The sequence below is a fragment of the Entelurus aequoreus genome, linkage group LG05 (assembly GCF_033978785.1).
Source record: "Entelurus aequoreus isolate RoL-2023_Sb linkage group LG05, RoL_Eaeq_v1.1, whole genome shotgun sequence".
Classification (NCBI taxonomy): domain Eukaryota; kingdom Metazoa; phylum Chordata; class Actinopteri; order Syngnathiformes; family Syngnathidae; genus Entelurus; species Entelurus aequoreus.
The window spans coordinates 77566798-77594297 of NC_084735.1; the positions used below are offsets into that span (position 1 = coordinate 77566798).

General features: G+C 37.4%; 1 protein-coding gene across 2 annotated transcripts in view; it reads right to left on the reverse strand.

Annotated features, from left to right (window-relative positions):
* LOC133651057 (rho guanine nucleotide exchange factor 12-like) overlaps positions 1-27500 on the reverse strand; it is a 63843-nt gene that overhangs the window by 31964 nt on the left and 4379 nt on the right. For both annotated transcript variants that reach the window (XM_062048962.1, XM_062048963.1), the window contains exons 2-7: positions 15149-15240; positions 9306-9404; positions 9171-9220; positions 529-586; positions 187-383; positions 1-83 (exon numbers count right to left, since the gene is read on the reverse strand). The exon at positions 1-83 is cut by the window's left edge and continues 22 nt beyond it. In XM_062048962.1, the coding sequence (XP_061904946.1) occupies positions 1-83; positions 187-383; positions 529-586; positions 9171-9220; positions 9306-9404; positions 15149-15240 (579 nt within the window). The remainder of the gene's footprint in view (positions 84-186; positions 384-528; positions 587-9170; positions 9221-9305; positions 9405-15148; positions 15241-27500) is intronic.

A 27500-nucleotide genomic window follows, 5' to 3' on the forward strand; every position in this document is an offset into this window, starting at 1 on the left:
CCTTCGTTAGCCATGTCTCCGAACGAAGAGACGGCATAATCGCCCTCGTCAACCTCGGTTTTCCAAGAAACTGTGGATCCATCCTGGAAAAGACAACTTTCGTTTGCATACACTCTTAACCAAAAAACACATTTATATTCTGTGATATGGTTATTGAAATATAATGTTAAAAAAACAAGGTCCAACCCCGTCAGACAAGGGGGAGGCAGGGTGTGCCTCAGGACTGCTGCCACGTCGCTCGCCGCCAGGTGAGTTTTGCATCTGATCCTCCTCCTCTCCCTTGCCCTCCTCATGCTCCTCCTCTTTGTCCTCGTGCTCCTCCAGGTGGATCTGAGGAAGACCTGGAGGTCTGCCCAGCACTGTCAGGGCTACGTAGGAGCCGGCTGCCATTGAAGAGTGTTTAATTACATCAAAAAGTACTGTACTGCTCACCTCATTAACCTTAAATAAGTCAAATACTGTAGTTATGTAATTCACGTTTCAAACCTAACCCTGATGATGACGGTTAGGTAACAAGCGAATACTTACACTTTATAAGCTCAACAACTTCAATGTGGTTTGATTGAGTGACTAAGGTCCCGTTAACCTGTCAAAAAAAAACAGAAATCAGAACATATAGAATGAAGCAAATATTTGGTCAAAAAAAGAGCTCAAAATTGAGCTAGTAGCTTGTGCTAGCATCCACTAGTTATCCGCAATAGCTTTATGCTAATGTTGTTGAACTTACACCATATTTAAAAAAAATCTTTCATATACACACACACACGTATATACAGTCGCAATCAAAAGTTGACATACACTTGTAAAGAACAAAATGTCGTGTCTGTCTTGAGTTTCCAATCATTTCTACAACTCTTATTTTTTTGTGATTGATTGGAGCACATACTTGTTGGTCACAAAAAAAAATCATGAAGTTTGGTTCTTTTATGAATTTATTATGGGTCTACTGAAAATGTGACCAAATCTGCTGGGTCAAAAGTATACATACAGCAATGTTAATATTTGGTTACATGTCCCTTGGCAAGTTTCACTGCAGCAAAACAGACCCAGAGCATAATACTACCACCACCAGGTTTGACGGTGGGTGTGGTGTTCCTGGGATTAAAGGCCTCACCTTTTCTCCTCCAAATATATTGCTGGGTATTGTGGCCAAACAGCTAAATTTTTGTTTCATCTGACATCACATGGACAAAGATAAAACCTTCTGGAGGAAAATTCTGTGGTCAGATGAAATAAAAATTGAGCTGTTTGGCCACAATACCCAGCAATATGTTTGGAGGAGGAACTGGTGTTTTAAATGGGACAATGAAAAAGGAGGATTACCAGCTTGCCAGAAGCTTGTGGATGGCTACCAAAAGCGCCTTATTGCAGTGAAACTTGCCAAGGGACATGTAACCAAATATTAACATTGCTGTATGTATACTTTTGACCCAGCAGATTTGCTCACATTTTCAGTAGACCCATAATAAATTCGTAAAAGAACCAAACTTCATGAATGTTTTTGTGACCAACAAGTATGTGCTCCAATCACTCTATCACAATAAAATAAGAGTTGTAGTTATTGGAAACTCAAAACAGCCATTACATTATGTTCTTTACAAGTGTATGTAAACTTTTGACCACGACTGTATATACACACACACACACACACACACACATATATATATATATACATATACTTATATATATACACACATACACACATATATATATATATATATATATATATATATACATATATATATATATATATATATATGTATATATATATATATATACATATACATATACATATATACATACATACATACATACATACATATATATATATATATATATATATACACTACCGTTCAAAAGTTTGGGGTCACATTGAAATGTCCTTATTTTCAATGAAGATAACTTTAAACTAGTCTTAACTTTAAAGAAATACACTCTATACATTGCTAATGTGGTAAATGACTATTCTAGCTGCAAATGTCTGGTTTTTGGTGCAATATCTACATAGGTGTATAGAGGCCCATTTCCAGCAACTATCACTCCAGTGTTCTAATGGTACAATGTGTTTGCTCATTGGCTCAGAAGGCTAATTGATGATTAGAAAACCCTTGTGCAATCATGTTCACACATCTGAAAACAGTTTAGCTCATTACAGAAGCTACAAAACTGACCTTCCTTTGAGCAGATTGAGTTTCTGGAGCATCACATTTGTGGGGTCAATTAAACGCTCAAAATGGCCAGAAAAAGTGAACTTTCATCTGAAATTCGACAGTCTATTCTTGTTCTTAGAAATGAAGGCTATTCCACAAAATTGTTTGGGTGACCCCAAACTTTTGAACGGTAGTGTATATATATATATATATATATATATATATATATATATATATATATATATATATATATATATATATATATACATGTTGAAAACATTTAAATGGTTGTTAAAGTACAATTTTCAATGAATATCCACATGGAAAGTGAATAAAAAAGCTGAAATTTGGTCAATAAAGAGCTAAAAATCAAGATAATGGAATAAGATAATGGAAGTTTTATTATTAAAAAATATTACGAAGTACAATTTATAGTAACAAAAAGCAGCATGAATATGTGCGTGAATACCAAACATGTTCGTTCCAATTGTATTAAGTATTTAAAATAATATTTAAACAAGCCTCACACTGCAGTAGAGTGACGTTGCCCATGTGTCGTTTCCACGCCCCCTGTTATTTCCAAAGCTATGAACCTGAGCCGGTTATATTTTTATTGCATTATTTAGTTATACCAGTTTAATAAGTATATATTTTCAAAAGTTCACATTGTAATAGATTTACAATAAACTTTATATATTTTCATTTTGATACAAACAGAAAGATTGCGATAAATTGTAGAAATTTTTAAATAATACAAACATAAATATATATAAACGGTTCAGGCGCAAAAAACAATAAATGCCATTGCTGCTGAATTCGAGCTGTGAGTACCACTAAATAGTTTACACCAGTGTTTCTTAACTGCGAATGCCACCTTGAGGGCCGCCAAAAAATGGCTGTTTTTCAGCTGTGGTCCGTATGGGCCGTAGTGGTACTCAGTTGTAATATTCTTTTAAACCACCTGTGGCAGTAATGACAATATGAAACAAACAGAAAAAGTCTGGAGCTAAAGTCATAGAGAAGTTTCTAAAGCGCAATAATTATGACTAAAGCGATGAAGCTTTATTTTATTTGCACTTTAGTCTTATTTAGGAAACATATATTATTATTACTATTTAGTTAGAAATTATTTATTTTAGCACTGCTTGATTGTATGTAAATTAATTCTTCATCAGTTTTTATGAGTCCTTTTTTTTTTCTTCTTTTAAATTATATATAACTAGTATTTATTCTTGTAATCAGTCTGACCTAAGCGTTGATGACAATCTTCGCAATTAACACGTTTTAAAATAAAGTTTTATCCTGTTAGTAGGTTAAATATAATTATTGAATTTGATTAAAATCAAGATGAAGATTACTAATTCAGTGGTAATATTTAAATTGGGCCCCTAGGTCAAAAAGATTTAAGAACCCCTGGTCTACGTCATTCTCTACCAGGAGGTAAAACTATATTTTCCGCATCTTTATCTTTATTGAATATTGCGTTTTAGTTCAGAAAGCGACAAGGGCCATGTTGTCTTTCTGGCACATACAGACAAAGCCACCAAGACCAATCAGTGCATCCAAATGTGATGACATCATCCAACGTCAGCACCCATGTCCGCTCACCTCGTGTCTGTTTTGCCTTGATCGTAACTCAATTAGAGCATCAAGAATGAGTAACTTTGAAGAAATCAGTGAGCGTGCGGTGCCCTCGCCTACAAAAGGAGACGCTTTCCTGATAAATCTGAGCGGTACGTAATCAAGAAAGGTCAACCCAGTGTGGTGGGAAAAATCCCACCTATTGCCTGTGTACATGATGTATTGTACAGCAGTGGTCCCCAACCTTTTTGTACTTGCGGACCGGTCAATGCTTGAAAATTTGTCCCACGGACCGGGGGGGTAGTAAAAAATTTTTTTTTTTTTTTTTTGTCATAAAGAAATACAATCATGTGTGCTTACGGACTGTATCCCTGCAGACTGTATTGATTTATATTGATATATAATGTAGGGATGTCCGATAATGGCTTTTTGCCGGTATCCGATATTCCGATATTGTCCAACTCTTTAATTACCGATACCGATATCAACCGATATATGCAGTCGTGGAATTAACACATTATTATGCCTAATTTGGACAACCAGGTATGGTGAAGATAAGGTACTTTTTTTAAAAATTAGTAAAACAAGATAAATAAATTTAACATTTTCTTGAATAAAAAAGAAAGTACAACAATATAAAAACAGTTACATAAAAACTAGTAATGAATGAAAATTAGTAAAATTAACTGTTAAAGGTTAGTACTATTAGTGGACCAGCAGCACGCACAATCATGTGTGCTTACGGACTGTATCCCTTGCAGACTGTATTGATATATATTGATATATAATGTAGGAACCAGAATATTAATAACAGAAAGAAACAACCCTTAATAAACATTGATTGATTGATTGATTGATTTTGTGTGAATGAGTGTAAATGGGGGAGGGAGGTTTTTTGGGTTGGTGCACTAATTGTAAGTGTATCTTGTGTTTTTTATGTTGATTTAATTTTAAAAAAAAAAAACGATACCGATAATAAAAAAAACGATACCGATAATTTCCGATATTACATTTATATCGGCCGATAATATCGGCAGGCCGATATTATCGGACATCTCTAATATAATGTATATATTGTGTTTTTTATGTTGATTTTATAAAAAAAACTAAAAAAAAATTGTTTTTGTTTTTTTTAATTTCTTGTGCGGCCGCGGCCCGGTACCAATCGGTCCACGGACCGGTACCGGGCCACGGCCCGGTGGTTGGGGACCACTGTTGTACAGGATACGTGTCTATACACTCCTCTATCCAATGACCAACTGAATCATGTGTTTACTCTGCTGTTGTTGTCTTGTGATGCAGCTGTCAATGGAAACCCTGGATCCCCCAAAAAAGGTGTTTTTTTGGATGAAATTAATCCATTACAGTGATGGAATAAGCATTCCTCTGTAAAAATGATGTGTTTTCACACATTTTTAGGGCCAGACTGTTTTTGCCAAAAAAAAAAATTTTTTTTGGAGTTATCGTTTTTTTGCTGTAAAATTTGTACAGAATTATCAAAATAAGTATTTTGTAATAAAAGTGCATTTTTCCAAAATTGAGAGTTTTATTTTGGTTGTTGGAAATGATTAAATTACAAGTCACATCAGCAGGATGGCTGTTTCATGAAAAGCTCCCCAAAAAACATTGATTTACTGTCTTTGCCACACTCCTGTGAGAATCTTGAGTGTTACTGTTGCATTAAGGAGTGAGTGGGACTATCCAGGGCTAGATGCAGTGTGCTCAAACAACCACTATCTGTGAGCAGATAATACTGTATAATCTATTTTTCTTTTGGACGGATCAGGTCTTATTGGGTCAGTAGTGCATTCTTCACTCACGGTTAAAGGGAAAATTGAGGCAACATTCAATTGTACTCAAAACAAGGAAAAGAGAGATATCTGTTATTGCGTCTGAATTCTTCATATACACTTTTTTTTTTAAGTATTACATTTTATGGCTTGTTTTTTGCGACTCAGCGGATTTAATTTAACCTTGATGTATTACTCGCAAAGCAGTAAGCTATTACCAATGACCTCGGTCACTTTCCCCTATTTCAGACATAACGTTTTATGTTTCAACTCCTTCTAAAATTACTCAGTGTGACCTTTAACCTCCTTTATAAGCCGATGTGAATCATGTTTGAATTAAATTCAATGTTTTACAATATTTTACAGGCAAACAATAAGTAAGCTATGGGACGCAAAATAGCCCCTGAGCCTAACTTTGCACACCTATGGAGGTCAATTTGTGTCCTTATTATAAAATTATTTTTTTTACACTAAATGTATGTGACTGAATTTTTTGCGTTTTTATTTTGTGATATGAACTATTTCAAATTATTATAATTAAATAAAAATGTGTGAGCAAAATATGATGCCATGTAAGTGCGCCTTGTCTTGAGATCATGTGACCAGTGGACCAGATCAGGTGGACTTATTATTTATTCATGTAGTTGCTAAATAATAAGTTGCATCTGATGATGTAATGGATATATAGACATATACTGGATCTGTTTAGCATGAAATATTGTCAATTATTATCTAGACATGTACATTAAGGGTACACATTTGTATTTTCACCCTTTTTCCCTGTAAGTGGTATGTCGGAGGGAGGGGCTTGGACTATTTAAGGGAGTTTGTTCATTCAGTCGGGGTGTGAGTAGGTAAGCAGGTTGGTTGTGGAGAGTTGGAGAATAGTACAAACAGTGATTGGGGATTTTTTTATTTCCTGCATTTTGTAAATAATTACTTTTTTTTGTATTTACTTTTCATTTTCACCAATTTTTGCACTGTATATATTTTTGCACACTGTGCACGGGTGACCTGGAGTTGGTCCAATAAACATCCCCAACTCGAAATCTGCGACTGAGCCACCATTGGTTGAATGGTTATATAGTTTTTGAGCGAACCCGCAACATACACTAAATGTTTGTTACACTGAATTTTTTACACTGATTTTTTCTACACTAAATGTTTATTATCATGGCATGGCGTAGTGCAGGGGTGTCCAAACTTTTTCCACTGAGGGCCGCACACTGAAAAATCAAAGCAAGCGGGGGCCATTTTGATATTTTTTTATTTTAAAAACCAATACAATATATGTATAAAAAATATGCATTTAGGCCTCCACTCAGGCTTGATCCCAGGGACCCCAAAGGGTTTTGGTTAAAAAAATATAAAAAATGTGTCATTATTCAGTATTATTATTTTTATTATTATTCAAGTTTTAAATCTCTAGATCAATATTAGGTCTATCTGTCAATATAACGTTTTTAAAGATTTAAGTCGTATGCTCTTTTTGTCAAAGAAAACCCTGTTTTTTTATGGAAAAAACACAAAATATGCAATATTTTCACCCAATAAAATTTTTAAGTGGAATATTTGAGATTATATAATAATTTGAGCCTTAAAAAGGTCAATAACACCATTGATTTTAATTCATTATTATTTTTTGAGCGATGACACTTAAAAACAAATCACACAAAAATTATTGGGGAACCAAAGGGTCCTACTCATTAAAGTGTTAAAAAATAAATCATACATTTTTTTTACTGTTTACTTTTAACACAATAATCTCGAGATCAACTTCAGATCTATCCGTCAATTATAAGTTGTATTGTTGTTTATGTTTTTTGTTTGTTCGTTTTAGGACCTTCTTTAAAAAAAAAGCAGCTCAATTTTTTATATGGCAAACACAAAATATGCAACATTTTCCCAAAAAAATATCTCAAAGTGCAATATTTAATGTGACGTAATTGGAGCCTTGGATAGGTCAATAATTCATAATAACATTGATTTTGATTCATTATTATTTTTTAAAGAAAGAAACAGCCTGCATGGCAGATTTGTGTTATTAGAGTAAACATTGCAACATTTTCTTGTTACATTTCACCTGTTTGGTCTTTCATACCACTTTTTATGTTTTTAATTTTTTTAATCGTATTTTAAAATGGGCCGTGGGGCCGTTAAAAAATGACCTGCGGGCCGCAAATGGCCCCCGGGCGGCACTTTGGACATCCCTGGCGTAGTGGGTAGAGCAGCCGTGCCAGAAACCTCAGGGCTACAGGTTCGCTCCCCGCTTCTTAAAATCTAAATTGCTGCCGTTGTGTCCTTGGGCAGGACCCTTCACCCTTGCCCCCAGTGTCGCTCACACTGGTGAATGAATGATGAATGATAGGTGGTGGTCGGAGAGGCCGTAGGCGCAAACTGTCAGCCACGCTTCTGTCAGTCTACCCCAGGGCAGCTGTGGCTATGAAAGTGGCTTACCACCACCAGGTGTGAATGAATGATGGGTTCTCACTTCTCCGGGAAGCGATTTGAGTGTCTAGAAAAGAGCTATGTAAATCCATCCATCCATCCATTTTCTACCGCTTGTCCCTTTTTTGGGGTCGCGAATCTAATCCATTATTATTATTATTACACTGAATTTTTTACACAGATTTTTTCTACACTAAATGTTTATTACACTGAATTTTTCTACACTGAATTTTTACACTGATTTTTCACACTGATTTTTCCTACACTAAATGTTTATTACACTGAATTTTTTACACTGATTTTTTTCTACACTAAATGTTTATTACACTCAATTTTTTACACTGATTTTTTCCTACACTAAATGTTTATTACACTCAATTTTTTACACTGATTTTTTTCTACACTAAATGTTTTTTACACTAAATTTTTTAGACTGTTTTTTTCTACACTAGATGTTTACTACACTGAATTTTTTACACAGATTTTTTCTACACTAAATGTCTAATACACTGAATTTTTTAAACTGATTTTTTTTCTACACTAAATGTTTATTACACTGAATTCTTCTACACTGAATTTTTTACACTAATTTTTTACACTGATTTTTTCTACAGTAAATGTTTATTACACTGAATTTTTTACACTAATTTTTTCTACATTAAAGGTTTATTACACTGAATTTTTTACACCAATTTTTTCTACACTAAATGTTTATTACACTGAATTTTTTACACTGATTTTTTCTACACTAAATGTTTATTACACTGAATTTTTTACACTGATTTTTTTCTACACTAAATGTTTATTACACTAAATTTTTCTGCACTGAATTTTTTCTATACTAAATGTTTATTACACTGAATTTGTCTGCACAGAATTTTTTTTAAACCAATATTTTTACAGTGAAATTTTTTACACTGAGTTTTTACACACTGAATTTTAAAACACTGCATTTTAACAAACTGAATTTTTAAAAATTTACATTTTGCTCACAAATGTTTATTCAATGACATTGTCAGCATAATTTGATGATGACAAAAAAATGTAGTTCATCAAATTCAAACGCTAAAAATTAAGGTACATAAATTCAATGTCCACAAAAACCTTTCGTAGACACAAATTAACCTCCGTAGACACGCCTTTTCTTTCTTGTCATGGATATCAACCACCAACATAAACCAAGAAAAACATAAAACATCACCTTAATGATTCTATCTCCTGTCTGGACGCCCGCTCGCATCGCAGCTCCATCTATGAAGCATCAAAACAAGAGGAAGCTCATGTTTATAAAGTGTGTGTGCGTGTGTGTGTGGTGGTATGTGTGAGAGATCCTCACCTTCTTTGACCAGCTGCACAAACACAGGATTGTCTCCACTTACTGTCAGGCCAAATCCATTTTCATCTCTCTGGATTATCACACATCGCTGGACGAGGCCTGTCATCGACACACACTTAGAAAGCTGCATGCTAAATCATAATAATGATAATGTGGCGTGCAGTATTATTCATTACTTAAGTGTTTAGTTTTGATCAATGTGCACATATTCCTCATGCAGCTGTCGGATGCAGGCATGGGGGGGGGATATCCCCGCACAGGAAGTGAAAGATCAGGGGTTCGAACTAGCAGGAATCATTTTTGAAAGGCAGCAAAATTACAGCAAGTTGACTGGAAAGTTACACCCAAAATGTACGGTTGGTTGTCCCTGAAGTCAAACAATTCAGTGATTTGAATGGTTTTTTTTTTGGGGGGGGGGCTTTTTCCTCGCGACCATTATAAAAGAAGAACCGCCTTCGAGCATGATGTAATGTGACTTCAAGGGACACTAATCATTAGATTTGCTTCTTCTTTGGCCTATTGTTGTTGCTGCTTTATTTACTTTTACACTTGTATGACAGTGAGCGATGTACAATGTTAGTTTCACTCCACATTATCTATATATTATATATTACATATGCTTGAAACTTTGTTGAGATCCGGTTCAGAACCTCCCGTATCGCACTGAAAACTATTAGAGCCTGACTTATTAAAGGTTTGTTTAAACACATGCAAACTTGATAGCACCCGCAAAGATGATCTACTAAACGTGTGCAAAGTGGATTGCGTTTGTTAAGTGAGAAGAATAAGGAGCGCAATCTATTTAGCGTCTCTCTCTTCAGAATATATGCCGATTATCAAAATGACCACAGTACTTGTAGGAGAAGATGCAAATATGTTATATGGCACGCGCAATGTGATTCATCAACACTGAGCACTATTTTGCGTTTCATTTAGCACGTCGGAAAAGTACGTGCTGACAGTTACACAGATTGCTGCAAAGACAGACGATTGTCAGAGAATCCTTAAGTGTGTGTCAACATGTTTGGACTGTCAGAAATAAGAATATTTGACATATCGTCTATTCAGCAACATCATTTTATAACTTTATAGCTGCATGCTGGGTGACTTTAGGGCAGACCTGGGCAAATTAATTGGACTGTCAGAAATAAGAATATTTGACATATCGTCTTTTCAGCAACATCATTTTATAATTTTATAGCTGCATGCTGGGTGACTTTAGGGCAGACCTGGGCAAATTAATTGGACTGTCAGAAATAAGAATATTTGACATATCGTCTTTTCAGCAACATCATTTTATAATTTTATAGCTGCATGCTGGGTGACTTTAGGGCAGACCTGGGCAAATTAAGGCCCTGGGGCCACATGCGGCCCGTTAAATCTTTTCAATCTGGCCCGCCGGACATTCCCAAATGAAACCGTAGCCGCTATTATAATGTGCAATGATGTTTTTAAATTACCATAAGTATTTCAATGGTCGGAATCTGCACTTTTGCATGATATACTAGTTACTATGGTTAAGTCACGGCAACTCAGACGAGGCACCAAGCAGTGTGGGTGGGGAGCGTTTCCACAGAGTGTTTTCAGAGCGGCCAGCCTGAAATGCGGGCGTCAAGGACAGACGCGAAGGAGATTTTTACAGTTTAGTGATGTATCAGATATATCAGATTGTAGGTGGGGTTTTTTTTACCCTTTGCGTTCATATTTCGCTACGTTTGTTGCATTTTTGTTGCCTTTCACTCGATTGTAAAATATGTCGATCGAGAGGGGGTGTGACGTTCATATGTTGTCAATATTCAGTGTTTTATCGTTCATAGTTAATATAGTAAATTCCACATTCTTTATTTTCATTTAAGGCGGTCTGTCATAATGTTTTTAGCTTTCAATCAGACATTATTGTGAGGTTTTGTATTAGTGATCCTAAAAATCAGATACACCGGCCCCCAGACACATTTTTTTCTCAAAATTTGGCCCCCCGAATCAAAATAAAGGCCTGCTTTAGGGGCTTATTTAAACAAATGACCTTGATGCATTTTAGTGTCTGTTGGCGTTTTAATTTCTTTTCCATAATATATCTCCTGTATGAAAAATCGTCTTTCATTATGTATTTTGCGGGGATGTAATCCACAGCCTCGCGCATGGAACGCAATGTCAGTGTGCTAAAAATGTTTCTGATCAGAAAAAGTGCTACAGATTATAGATGTGTGCTGCTGATTCAAAACATCGCACACAGGCAAGGGCATCCTTTTAACATTTTATAGCTGATGGATGACTCAAGGGGCTGATTAAAACAAATTGTCCTATGGTGTTTTTAATGGGGTTCATTTTTTCACACAGAATATATATTATCAACCTGCTGTATCTCCTATATGAAAATACTAACTTCTTGAAGCACTTTCAGTGCAAAAAAAAAAGGGGGTTTCAATGTAGATCAGACCTGGGCAAAATACGGCCCGCGGGCCACATGTGGCCCGTTATGATTTTCAATCCGGCCCGCTGGATGTTCTACCTAATTTTTTTAGATCTTAATCATCAAAACTGTCGCCGCCATTATGATGTGCGTATATTTTCAATGACCGTAAGTCTTGAACTATCGAAAGTATTTGAATGGTCGGAATCTGCGCTTTTGAGTGTTGTACGAGTTATTACGGTAATCTACGTCACAGCAGCTCAGACGAGGAACAAACTAGAGTGGGCATTTTTACAACAAATTTCTGCATAGAATTGAAGTTTATCATATTGTAGGTGTTTATTACCCTTTGCGTTCATATTTTGCTGTTTCTTACATTTGTGTTGTGTTTTGCTTGATTGTAAAAGATACACGACTATCGAGGAGCTGGTCTGAGAAGTAAAAGAGGAGTGACGTTCATATGTTGTTAATATTCAGTGTTTTATTGTTCATAGTTAATATTGTAAATCCCACTTTCTTTATTTTCATGTACATTTTGGGTGTCCCATTCAGTAAAAAACTGTAAAATTGCATTACGTTTTTTTGAGGTGGTATGATTTTAGAATTCTATCGGACGTTGTTGACATTTGGTATTAGTGTTCCTGAAAAGGACCCAAACACACATACTGTACAGCAGATGTTTACATCTAAATGTGTTCGGCGCGGCCCCTTTAAGTGTCCGTCAGTAGGTTTGTTGTTCCCGCGATATTTGAGTGTTTGTGATGAAAGCGTTCATTCTTGCTTGTGCTTTGATGAATAAACGACGCACACGTTTTTTGTGTGTCAACTATACTTCAAGTTGTCTAGCTTTCACGCTACGAGCACAACAATACATCATTTATACACACATACACATTGGCCCCCCAAACACATTTTTTCTCTCAATGTGCCCCCCGAGTCAAAATATTTGCCCAGCTCTGATGTAGATGCACTGCACGACTGTTTCTAAATTGCCCATAAAATGTGATATATGTCTCCTGCATGTTTGAAAACATAGCAAAACGCCACATGATGATAACATGAATGTGCAGAGTCTCCGTGGTGAATTGAAAAACTTCATTTAAATAAGGCGGTCTGCACCAGTTATGAATAGAATGTGTAATAGTACACTATTTTATTGCTAGCACTTGCTGTTTAGCGCGTGGTATTAGTAGATCAGGCCCTTCGTCCTGCACAAAGTTCTGTATTAAGCCCACTTAATACAAAACATCTGTTTTGGATCCAATCCGTTTGCTCTCAAGTTGCACTGTACACATTAGTAGTCTTAGTACAATGTCATTTAACCACATGTTGCTGGGCTCAAACAAAGGTTTAAGTTCAAATCCAGTCAAGAACTCCCTGTAAAACTATTGGTGTTCTGCAAGGTTCTGTTGTAAGTCCATTTAACACAGAACATCTGTTTTGTATCCAATTAGTTTACTATCATGTTCCACTGTGCATCTTAGTACAGTCTTGGTCTTTGGGATCAAAAATTTGTGTTGAAATTCAGTTCAGATCTTTCTATATTGCTCTTAAAACTATTTGGTTCCGTATTAAGCCCGCTGGTATTTACATGCTTTCGTTGAAGGGACTTGAAACCAAAGTACCGTATTTTTCGGATTATAAATCGCTCCAAAGTATAAATCGCACAGGCCGAAAATGCATAATAAAGAAGGAAAAAAACATATATAAGTCGCACTGGAGTATAAGTCGCATTTTTGGGGAAATGTATTTGATAAAATCTAACACCAAGAATAGACATTTGAAAGGCAATTTAAAATAAATAAAGAATAGTGAACAACAGGCTGAATAAGTGTACGTTATATGACGCATAAATAACCAACTGAGAACATGCCTGGTATGTTAACGTAACATATTGTGGTAAGAGTCATTCAAATAACTATAACATATAGAACATACTATACATTTACCAAACAATCTGTAGTAGCAGGTAGCATCTTTTTTTTCACAATGCACTTCTGCCATGACCCGCCCCCGCCATATTTTTATTGGTTGACGTGTGTGTGTGACGATTGCTGATATACGCCTAGTCTCTTACGTGAATAAGATAAATAATATTATTTGATATTTTACGGTAATGTGTTAATAATTTCACACATAAGTCGCTCCAGAGTATAAATCGCACCCCCGGCCAAACTATGAAAAAAACTGCGACTTATAATCCAAAAAATACGGTAGGTGCTTTTCATAAGACACAATAAGGAAATATCGCTAATAATTGTATAATCTGTGTTCTATCCAATGGCCTTGCTATCAAAAACCACTGTGCTAAAAGGACCAAATACACGTATTTACAATCAAATTTTCTGAATTCCTCCATGTTCAAACTGCTTCCACAATGGAGTGTTTTAAGTCTCGTCTTAAGACCCACTTTTATTCTTTGGCTTTTAACACTATGTGAGTTGTGTGGTCTTCTGTCCTCTGTTGTCCTGTGTTTTTTTTAATAAATTTTGATGTCTATTTTACTGTTTTAATTGGTTTTACCCTTTAAAATCGTTTTTAATCATATTTATTTTTTATATTGTTTTTGTATTGGTTTTCTATTCATTTATTCTTTTTTTTAATTCAGTCATTGGAGTAGCATAATATTGTTTTTAATATTGTTTTTAACATGGCTGTGCAGCACTTTGGAAACATTCTTGTTGTGTAAATGTGCTATATAAATAAAGTGGATTGGATTGAATTCAATTAAGTCACTTTGGGAGGGTGACTTAGGAATGACCCCATCTGAGGAGAACTGTTGAAATCAAGTTGAGAACATCCTGTACCAAAACAATTGGTGTTCCACAAGGTTCTGTAATAAGACCTTTGATATTCTGTTGTCGCTCGCTTCTTGGCGATGGGACTGTAAACATGTGTAGCATTATTCCAAAGAAGGAACAACAAGGACGTATGAATGTACTGATTTTATCCTCGGACTTCACTATCAGCAGTATTTGCATTCACAACATGACGCACAGGATAACTCGACTCAGATTTTTTTCCTTTCTGACTTCGCCAAAGCCCTGTGATTCACACTTGGCCTTCCAATGTTCCCCCACGCCCCCCACTTCAAACCAATTATTATGTGAGAGAGCTGAGTGGATAATGGTTTGTCCTCTGGCCCCCACAAAGGAGCCAGCAAGACTCCAGGGTGAAGGAAAGGGCGGGTTTCGGATCGGCGTTAAAGCTCTGCCAGCCACTTGAACCACCTTAACAACTTTTCTTTTTTTTTTATTAAGTGTTGCCTTTGAGCGCTTCATTCCTACTCTTAGATCTGCTTGTTCTGGTGAGCCAAGCCCAAAAAAGTACAACTTGGCTTGCCTTAGTTTGAACCATCCAACTTTAAAAAGCCAAAGCACTTTCCTTAAATGAACGGCATCACGCAGAGTTTAAGCAAAAGGGGGTTTCTTACCGGTGGGGTCAAACTCGTGTTTGAGCGGGACAGAGGATTTGTCATTCTTTGGCTTCCTCTCTGTCGGCTCCTTGTTGAGAATGCTTGGGGTCCTGAGGAGACACAACCAATCAACACAACGTCGCAACCTGCTGGGATCCTATTAAAGAATGCCACCAAAAGTACAAACAATTATGTGTAGATGTAACCCACTTGGGGTCTCATGCGTGGATTTCCTACTAAAAATAGTGTATGCTCAAATCCAGAGAATTTTCACGCGCAGAAACAGTATCAGATGTATTACAGCAGCGATGTCAAACTCATTTTCATTGAGGGTCACATGGCAGTTTTGGCTGCCATTAAGGGCCGCTTGTGACAGCGAATAATGTATGAATTTGCCTCTGGATTTCATTATTAATTATATAAATTGTTTTAAGTAGACTGTCGATTTTACAGTAAAAACTTTACATTTACAAAATTTTACTGTAAAATTGTGTTGTTTTTTAAAAATTTTTTACAACATTTTACGGTAAATGGAAAAACAGACAATAAACTTTGATTGTTGCATTTTTGTTGCCTTTCGCTCGATTGTAAAATATGTCGATCGAGAGGGGGTGTGACGTTCATATGTTGTCAATATTCAGTGTTTTATCGTTCATAGTTAATATAGTAAATTCCACGTTCTTTATTTTCATGTACATTCTGGGTGTCTCGTTCAGTAAAAAAACTCAAAATTCCATTCCGTTTTTTAAGGCGGTCTGTCATAACGTTTTTAGCTTTCAATCAGACATTATTGTGAGGTTTTGTATTAGTGATCCTAAAAAACAGATACACCGGCCCCCAGACACATTTTTTTCTCAAAATTTGGCCCCCCGAATCAAAATAATTGCCTAGGCCTGCTTTAGGGGCTTATTTAAACAAATGACCTTGATGCATTTTAGTGTCTGTTGGCGTTTTAATTTATTTTCCATAATATATCTCCTGTATGAAAAATCGTCTTTCATTATGTATTTTGCGGGGATGTAATCCACAGCCTCGCGCATGGAACGCACCGTCAGTGTGCTAAAAATGTTTCTGATCAGAAAAAGTGCTACAGATTATAGATGTGTGCTGCTGATTCAACACATCGCACACAGGCAAGGGCATCCTTTTAACATTTTATAGCTGATGGATGACTTAAGGGGCTGATTAAAACAAATTGTCCTATGGTGTTTTTAATGGGGTTCATTTTTTCACACAGAATATATATTATCAACCTGCTGTATCTCCTATATGAAAATACTAACTTCTTGAAGCACTTTCAGTGCAAAAAAAAAAGCGGGTTTCAATGTAGATCAGACCTGGGCAAAATACGGCCCGCGGGCCACATGTGGCCCGTTATGATTTTCAATCCGCAGAAACAGTATCAGATGTATTACAGCAGCGATGTCAAACTCATTTTCATTGAGGGCCACATGGCAGTTATGGCTGCCATTAAGGGCCGCTTGTGACAGCGAATAATGTATGAATTTGCCTCTGGATTTCATTATTAATTATATAAATTGTTTTAAGTAGACTGTCGATTTTACAGTAAAAACTTTACATTTACAAAATTTTACTGTAAAATTGTGTTTTTTAAAAAAAAAATTTTACAACATTTTACGGTAAATGGAAAAACAGACAATAAACTTTGATTGATTGATTGATAATCCATTGGCAAAAACTTAGATTGTTTGTCCTTGCCTCAATCTTTTACATTGTTTAAATCAAATGTTGGCACAGCCGGAATAACATTTCCACGTTCAGTTCTCTCTTGTTACGTCTCAACTTTGCCGTGAAATGGGCTTACGCCAGGTTTTTGTGCGTACGGCCCTTAATACAGAAGGCCCCTGGTCCAGTTCCTGTTTCCGTTCAAATCTGGGTCCTTTGAATGCCGGACGGGCACAATAGCATCGAACTAAAAGCCCCAACTGTCAAATGGATGTCCAATGCAAGCTCTTAAGGTCCTAAAGAGTGAGGTGTACCAACGTACACCTGGCTGGCCTCCTTTTCATAGACAACCTCAGCAAAGAGATATTCTAATTTAGCTTTTGAACTGACTATGGCGTGTCTATTTGGTCAAATAAAACAGTGGCATTTTCGTTTTTGTTACAATCCGAAAACTGAATCTTGTGAAAAACCGAAGCATAAGAAATAATGAAACCCAATGAGTTCGTTCCAGACACCCAAAAATATGTTTTCATGCCCTAGCGGAGGTCTTGCTGCCATTCTCAGTATGACAGTAACGTTCTGCTTCCTGCTATTGTCTATGAGCTGATTGTCTATAATCCCCACCGGACAAAGACCTAATGGTTGCACTTTGTGTATAAATAGCAAAAGTCCCCTTTCCTTGTCCCCCCTCTAGACGACAACTCCTACTTATTCAAGCAGGAGGAGGGGGAGTTGTTTGGACTGCTGTCCCTCGCCGTGACAATGGGGGCCCTGGGCTTTCAACAATGGCTGCCACGTCACAGCCTACTTACTACATTGGGTAAAAGGGAGGGGGGCGGGGGCACATTCCCGGAAACAGAGACAGGAGGAGGCTTTTTTGGCCCCACTTGAGACCCCTGAATGTGGGAGAGGAGGCTGGGAAAGACGTGGAGGAGGCGCACAAGTGTCCCGGAGCGAAGACACTGGCAGAGGGAAGTTCAGGGAGGCTATCTTTGTGGAGATTACCTTAGCTGGCGAGCCATTAAGGAGGTTATGTCTACATTGTTCTTTGTTAAGACTGTGGAAAAACTACAATGGAGTGCAACCTCCCAAGTAAGACAGGGCCGTTTAAAGTGTGGCCCCCGGGGGCCTTTTGCAGACTCGGAGCTCAATTTGTATTTCCCTCCAGCAATACATAAAATCAAACATGAATCATTTTGGGAGAAGAATTAGGGCAACATTGAAAAGTGGAAAAACAACAAGATATCACACTAACAATAATTTTTACCGAAATATCGCTCAGCTCGACCTACAGAGGACTGCTTTCAACTTGTATATTATACAAATACAAAGAAATTTTAATAATTTCAAAGTGGCACCAGCATCCTTTCATTTTAATAATGGCTACCGGTAAAAAAAATATATCGTACACAATCTGTCCATCGATTCATTTTCGACCGCTTGGCCCTTTTGGGGTCAGGAGGGTGATACTGACACATAGTGACACTTTATAGGTACTGCTCTGATACTGAAATGTGATACTGACACCTAGGGACAAATTATAAATACTGCTGCGATACTGACAACTACCGAGGCTTTATAAGTACTGCTGCTGTTTTACAGACACCTAGTGATGGTTTATAGGGGACTGCTGTGATACTGACACCTAGTGATGCTTTATAGGTACTGCAGCGATGTGGACACCTAGTAATGCCTTATAGGTACTGCTGTGATACTGACACCTAGAGACGCTCTATAGATCCTGCTGCAATACTGTCACCTATTGAAACTTTATAAGTACTGCTGTGATAGTGACACCTAGTGACGCTCTATAGATCCTGCTGCAATACTGTCACCTATTGAAACTTTATAAGTACTGCTGTGATAGTGACACCTAGTGATAAATTATAAGTACTGCTGCGATACTGACAATTACCCTGGCTTTATAGGTATTGTTGTTATGATACTGACACCTAGTGACACTTTATAAGTACTGCAGCAATACTGACAACTACCGAGGCTTTATAGGAACTGTTGATGTGATACTGACACCTAGTGACACTTTATAAGTACTGCTGCGATACTGACAACTACCGAGGCTTTATAAGTACTGCTGCTGTTTTACTGACACCTAGTGATGGTTTATAGGGGACTGCTGTGATACTGACACCTAGTGATGCTTTATAGGTACTGCAGCGATGTGGACACCTAGTAATGCCTTATAGGTACTGCTGTGATACTGACACCTAGAGACGCTCTATAGATCCTGCTGCAATACTGTCACCTATTGAAACTTTATAAGTACTGCTGTGATAGTGACACCTAGTGACAAATTATAAGTACTGCTGCGATACTGACGATTACCGAGGCTTTATAGGTACTGTTGTTATGATACTGACACCTAGTGACACTTTATAAGTACTGCTGCGATACTGACAACTACAGAGGCTTTATAGGAACTGTTGATGTGATACTGACACCTAGTGACGCTTTATAGGTACTGCAGCGATGCTGACACCTAGTAATGCCTTATAGGTACTGCTGTAATACTGACACCTAGAGACGCTCCATAGATACTGCTGGAATACTGTCACCTATTGAAACTTTATAAGTACTGCTGTGATACTGACAACTACTGAGGCTTTATAGGTACTGTTGATGTGATACTGACACTTAGTGACAAATTATAAGTACTGCTGCGATACTGACAACTACCGAGGCTTTATAAGTACTGTTGTTATGATACTGTCACCAAGTGACACTTTATAAGTACTGCTACGTTACTGACAACTACCGAGGCTTAATAGGTACTATTGATGTGATACTGACACCTAGTGACACTTTATAAGAACTGCTGCGATACTGACAACTACCGAGGCTTTATAGGTACTGCTGATGTAATACTGACACCTAGTGATGTTTTATAGTTACTGCTGCGATACTGACACCTAGTTACACTTTATAGGTACTGCTGTGATACTGACACCTAGTGACACTTTATAAGTACTGCTGTGATTCTGACAACTACCGAGGCTTTATAGGTACTGCTGATGTGATACTGCTGATGTGATACTGACACCTAGTGATGTTTTTTAGTTAATGCTGCGATACTGACACCTAGTGATGCTTTATAGGTACTGCTGAAATACTGTCACATAGTGACACTTTAAAAGTACTGCTGCGATACTGACAACTACCGAGGCTTTATAGGTACTGCTTATGTTTTACTGACACCTGGTGACGTTTTATAGGTACTGCTGCAATACTGACCCCTAGTGATGCTTTAAAGGGGACTGCTGAAATACTGACACCTAGTGATGCTTTATAGGTACAGCTGCGATACTGACACCTACAAACGCTTTATAGGTACTGCAGCGGTACTGACACCTACAAACGCTGTATAGGTACTGCAACGATACTGACACATACTGACGCTTTAGTAAATACTGTTGCGATACTGACACCTAGTGATGCTTTATAGATACTGCTGTGATACTGACACCTAGTGATGCTTTATAGGGGACTGCTGCAATACTGACACCTAGTGACGCTTTATAGGTACTGCTGCGATACTGACACCTAGTGATGATTTATAGGGGACTGCTGCAATACTGACACCTAGTGATGCTTTATAGGTACAGCTGCGATACTGACACCTACAAACGCTTTATAGGTACTGCAGCGGTACTGACACCTACAAACGCTGTATCGGTACTGCAACTATACTGACACATACTGACGCTTTAGTAAGTACTGTTGCAATACTGACACCTAGTGATGCTTTATAGGTACTGCTGCGATACTGACACCTAGTGATGCTTTACAGGGGACTGCTGCAATACTAACACCGAGTGACGCTTTATAGGTACTGCAGCGATACTGACACATACAGACGCTTTATTAAGTACTGCTGCGATACTGACACCTAGTGATGCTTTATAGGTACTGCAGCGATACTAACACATACTGATGCGTTACATCAGGGGCGTCCAAAGTGCAGCCCGAGGCCTTTTGCGGCCCGTAGCTAACTTTTTAACAGCCCACGGCGCAATCGCATGCTTGCTTTTTTGCAAATTTTGCAGGCATACACCTCAGCGTCAAATATTTTGTTACTTGACGAATGATACCTATTAGCATGCAAGCTTTTTTTCTAGCTAATTTTGTAGGTATACCCCACCTATGTAATATATATTTTGGTATTTCACTAATGCTAACTGTAAGCATGCTATTCTAACCATGAATGCTAGATTTTGTGTGAACGCCGAAGAGCCAATACTGACACCTAGTGACGCTTTATAGGTACTGCTGCAATTCATTCCTATCGTGTATTGTATTTCGCGGCCACAACCGGGTTTGGTTCATTTCCTGTTTTATGGCTATCAGCACCCTTTGTCATCACTTTTCCAATTCGGTGGTGACGCAACACAAACAAAAATAGACAAATAGCAAAACTAGGCTAGTTTAGCATCGGCAAAAGTTTTAGTGTGCTATTTATTCTCAGTGCAAAGTGCAAAGGAGGCCCGGGGAGGGGGCCCGCCATCTTGCGCTACTGTGTCGCCCGTCTCGTCCAGGAAGGGCCAGCGGCCGACAGACATTGTTTAAAAGTGATGTCAGCCCTTCCCGTCGGGGCCGAGTGCAGAGGTGGACTAACCACACAGATCAGCAAAACTGTTGGATAAAGGCCACCAGGAGCAGCAGTGGGGTCCACAGTAGGCCTGACTGGAAAAGGACCATTGCTGCATTTTTATTTCGCAAATTGTTAATACTAATGTTTGTTTACAAGCACAATGCACACACTGGTCACTTAATTAGGTACACTGCTTTTTATTCAACTGGTGAATTTGCGATCCACACAGCAGAGTGCAGCAAAAATGCCAATAATAGCTCGTCTTCCCCGACAACAACCACAAGGTTACCCCCACAGACTAAAAACAACAATGGCTAACTGACCGCTTTGGTTTATTTTCCCTTTTTAAGCATTCTATTTTAAGGGTGGCTGCCATGTTTCCACGTCTCCTCCATTAACTCCGAGGAGTGCAATGTTTTTGTAACGATAACAAGCCTGGGGGGGTGCAGTCGACGCCTACGCTTAAAGCAGATGAGACTTGGAGCAAAAGTTTATACTTTTTTAAAAGCCAGAAGAAAAAGAACACGCTGGGAGGTTCTCACACCAGACAGTAAAATATCACAGATGTTAAAGAGAGAGGATTCTTTCCGCGGAGAAAACCCCTGAAACAGGGCCTAGTTGGCACCGCTGTTGCCGGGCAACACAACCTTTCCTGCTCTTGCTGCTGGAGCAAAATAGAAGACAATGAGGGAAAGGTTCTGCATGACGCTGAGAAATGATGGAATGAAAACATGTGCAGAAGGCAAGGCAGGGAAGGTCTATTCCAGCAGAACATCATACTTCACTGGATATTCGGACAGCTTCTGCTGAATTTGGAATTATATTCTTTCAGGTAAAACATGCAAAAATAGACGAATCGCCACCATTTTCGTCCCTCAACTTGTTTTTTGTTGGCTCTTGCGATATTTTAAAACTAAAAGTAATTACAGAGATATATCCCAGCAGGCACAAGACATGAAAACAACGTTGAGAATTTGTTGAATTAGGTCCTGGCGTTGAGCAACACAAACATAACGTTGAAACAACATGCTTTTTGATGACGTTTAATCAATGCTGGGTTCTGACGTTGATTTGACCACTGAATTTTGATCATTTCCCAACCAATATTCTACAACACAAACACAACGTTGAAACAACATGCTTTTTGATGACGTTTATTCAATGTCAGGTTGTGACGTGGCTTTGACCTTTGAAATTTGGTCATTTCCCAACCAACAATGTGGATCCAACTCAGTTTACAAATACAACCATTTTGCAACATTGTTTCAAAGTCCGTTTTAAAGGACATGTACCGTATTTTTCGGACTATAAGTCGCTCCGGAGTATAAGTCGCACCGGCCGAAAATGCATAATAAAGGAGGAAAAAACATATATAAGTCGCACTGGAGTATAAGTCGCACCGGCCGAAAATGCATAATAAAGGAGGAAAAAACATATATAAGTCGCACTGGAGTATAAGTCGCATTTTTTTGGGGAAATTTATTTGATAAAACCCAACATCAAGAATAGACATTTGAAAGGCAATTTAAAATAAATAAAGAATAGTGAACAACAGGCTGAATAAGTGTACGTTATATGAGGCATAAATAACCAACTGAGAACGTGCCTGGTATGTTAACGTAACATATTATGGTAAGAGTCATTCAAATAACTATAACATATAGAACATGCTATACGTTTACCAAACAACCTGTCACTCCTAATCGCTAAATCCCATGAAATCTTATACGTCTAGTCTCTTACGTGAATGAACTAAATAATATTATTTGATATTTTACGGTAATGTGTTAATAATTTCACACATAAGTCGCTCCTGAGTATAAGTCGCACCCCCGGCCAAACTATGAAAAAAACTGCGACTTATAGTCCGAAAAATACGGTATGTATAATTATTGTTGTATCAATGTATTGTGCCTGCTGGGATTATTACATTTAAAAAATAATAAATTGTATTTCAAAGTAAAAACGGTACTGTTTTTCCACAAACAGTAATGAACTGTAAAAATAACCGTAAATTCTACGGTAAAAACTGGCATTTCAGTCATTATAATTTTACCATAAAATTAACAGTTGGTAACGTTTTTTCATTAACAGTAAAAATGACTGTAGATTTTACGGTAAAAAACTGTCAGCTCAGTCGCTAGAATTTTACAGTGAAACTAACAGCGGTACCGTTTTGCCATTAACAGAAAGGCACTGTAAAAACCACCATAGATTTTATGGTAAAAAATTAGCAGCTTGGTCGCTACAATTTTACCGTAAAACCAACAGTGTTACCGTTTTTCCACTAACAGTAATGAACTGTAAAAATGACCGTATATTCTACGGGAAAAACTGGCATTTCAGTCAATAGAATTTTACCATAAAACTAACAGTTGGTAAAGTTTTTCCATTAACAGTAAAAACGACTGTAGATTTTACGGTAAAAAACTGGCAGCTTAGTCGCTAAAATTTTACCGTAAAACTAGCAGCGTTACCGTTTTTCCACTAACAGTAATGAACTGTAAAAATGACCGTATATTCTGCGGTAAAAACTGGCATTTCAGTCAACAGAATTTTACCGTAAAACTAACAGTGTTACCTTTTTTCCACTAACAGTAACGTTTTTTCATTAACAGTAAAAACTACTGTAGATTTTACGGTAAAAAACTGGCAGCTTGAGCGCTAGAATTTTACCGTAAAACTAACAGTGTTACTTTTTTTCCACTAACAGTAATGTACTGTAAAAATGACCGTATATTCTAGGGTAAAAACTGGCATTTTAGTCAATAGAATTTTACCAAAATACTAACAGTTGGTAACGTTTTTTCATTAACAGTAAAAACTACTGTAGATTTTACGGTAAAAAACTGGCAGCTTGGGCGCTAGAATTTTACCGTAAAACTAACAGTGTTACCGTTTTTCCACTAACAGTAATGAACTGTAAAAACGATCGTCTATTTAACGGTAAAAACTGGCAGCTCAGTCGCTACAATTTTACCAAAAAAACTAATAGTGTTACTGTTTTTCAATTTACAGTAAGTAATGCACTGTAAAAACGACCACAGATTTTACTGTAAAAAAAAAATGGCAGCTCAGTCAATAGAATTTTACCATAAAACCAACAGTGGTACCGTTTTTTCATTAACAGAAAAAACGACTTTAAATTTTACGGTAATAAACCAGCAGCTCAGTCGCTAGAATTTTACCGTAAAACTAACAGTGGTACTGTTCTTTCATTAACAGTAAAGCACTGTAAAAACAACCGTTGATTTTACAGTAGAAAACTGGCAGTTTACTCGCTAAAATTTTACCGTAAAATCAACAGCAGTACCGTTTTTCTATTACCACTAAGAATGTTAATACAGCTTTAGATTTTAGGGGACAAAAAATTGCTCAGTACAATAAGGCTAAAAGCGTCATTGAGTGCATGCAGTGGTTAACTTCTTTTTACACTTGCTTGACAAGTCAGCATGATTAAAAATGTTATTAATCTGGAGATTATGATTTAGGTGCTGAATGTTGAACTTGTGTTTACATCCTGTTTCATGCTTGATCATCAGTTGTAAACAGCATCAGTGTCACATTGCTGCAGACACCAGAAAGAATAGCCAAGGCTTTGCTAAAGCTAATGTGGATCCTAATTAATTAAACCAAACCTCACCTCAGGATAGGCTCCAGCTCACCCGAAAAAGCAATGAAAATGTTTCTTAAAATATTGCCAGTAGGAACTAAAGTTTGATTTGGAAGTGATAAATTGCATTTTCATTACTTCCTTTGGGGGAATTGAGTATATACGACTGCAAAAACGACTTATAAAATCCTCATATGCATCCTACCGCCGCTCCAAGCCTAATTCCACTTAAGACGAAATATATCTGCCTCATGCCTTTGGGGGACCAGATGATTCTGTTCTCTTTTCCACAATATTCTCTTTGACATCATCTTATGTGGAGAATATCCAAATCATGAATTGGAGTCTGTTAAACCCCATCGCTGCAGAAGGTCATGCAATCAAATGACTTGTTTGATGCTCTACGGCGGTCATGCGTGACTTTGAATTTTCCCCGCAGGGAGAAGAAACTGGCTGTGAGCAACACTCCACTGGTTGATGTGGGAGTGGAAGCCACAACATTAAGCTTTAAATGGGACTCGTTTGGGTCTGGCCAGAGTCGTTTCCTGTGTGTGCCAACATATTTGACTACCGGTACTCAAAAGACTATATTAGTGACGTTTTACTTTTTATTTCAAATGCCTAGTTTTGAGCGTACTGCAAGGCTGCAGCGTTCACAATCACTTCGTCTACAAATATGAGTTGGGAAATTGTGTTAGATGTAAATATAAACGGAATACAATGATTTGCAAATCCTTTTCAACCCATATTCAATTGAATGCACTACAAAGACAAGATATTTGATGTTCAAACTCAAACTTTATTTTATTTTTTGAAATAATAATTCACTTAGAATTTCATGGCTGCAACACGTGCCAAAGTAGTTGGGAAAGGGCATGTTCGCCACTGTGTTACATGGCCTTTCCTTTTAACAACACTCAGTAAACGTTTGGGAACTGAGGAGACACATTTTTTAAGCTTCTCAGGGGGAATTCTTTGCCATTCTTGCTTGATGTACAGCTTAAGTTGTTCAACAGTCCGGGGGTCTCCGTTGTGGTATTTTAGGCTTCATAATGCGCCACACATTTTCAATGGGAGACAGGTCTGGACTACAGGCAGGCCAGTCTAGTACTATGAAGCCACGTTGATGTAACACGTGGCTTGGCATTGTCTTGCTGAAATAAGCAGGGGCGTCCATGGTAACGTTGCTTGGATGGCAACATGTGTTGCTCCAAAACCTGTATGTACCTTTCAGCATTAATGGCGCCTTCACAGATGTGTAAGTTACCCATGTATTGGGCACTAATACACCCCCATACCATCACAGATCCTGGTTTTTCAACTTTGCGCCAAAACAATCCGGATGGTTCTTTTCCTCTTTGGTCCGGAGGACACGACGTCCACAGTTTCCAAAAACAATTTGAAATGTGGACTCGTCAGACCACAGAACACTTTTCCACTTTGTATCAGTCCATCTTAGATGAGCTCAGGCCCAGCGAAGCCGACGGCGTTTCTGGGTGTTGTTGATAAACGTTTTTTGCCTTGCATAGGAGAGTTTTAACTTGCACTTACAGATGTAGCGACCAACTGTAATTACTGACAGTGGGTTTCTGAAGTGTTCCTGAGCCCATGTGGTGATATCCTTTACACACTGAAGTTAATGATTGTATGCAAAAAAAAAAGGTTTATCAGTTTGAACATCAAATATGTTGTCTTTGTAGCATATTCAACTGAATATGGGTTGAAAATGATTTGCAAATCATTGTATTCCGTTTATATTTACATCTAACCTAATTTCCCAACTCATATGGAAACAGGGTTTGTACTTCATTAAATCACTAAAGTGATTAATTATAGTGATAACTAGGGATAGGAATCTTACAACAACTCACGATTCGATTCAAGTCGGATTCATGGGGCATCGATGTGATTCAGAATCATTTGTCGATTCAAACCGATTCTCACAATTGGTACATAAATGATGATAAACAGGTGACGGGTAAGAAAAGCTCTCCTCTCAATTATATTCTGTTACGCCCGCCTAGAAAGAAGAAAACATCCCCCTGCATGCCGCAACTATAAAAAGCATAATTTGTCTATAAAACACCTCTTTAACATTAAAGAAAAAAGATTTAAAGTGCATCAATTTGCCTGAAATTAAAAAGAAAATGTATCCTTATTTAAACTATAAACATTTTGGACCGACTTGAACCATATGATCCTGTAAATAAACTCAATTAATAATAATACATTCCAATTGATCAGCAACATCAACTCAAAGGCACAATACATAAAACACTCTAATCTACAAAACAAAAATGAATAAAACAATTTATGCTGATTTTTTTTTATCAAAATGAAGTCAGGATTTAAAAGGGAAGTGCACCATTTTTGGAATTTTGCATATCGTTCACAATCATTATGAAAGACATGAAGACGGATGTATTATTTTATGGATGCATTCTAATTCGTCAACAAACAATAAA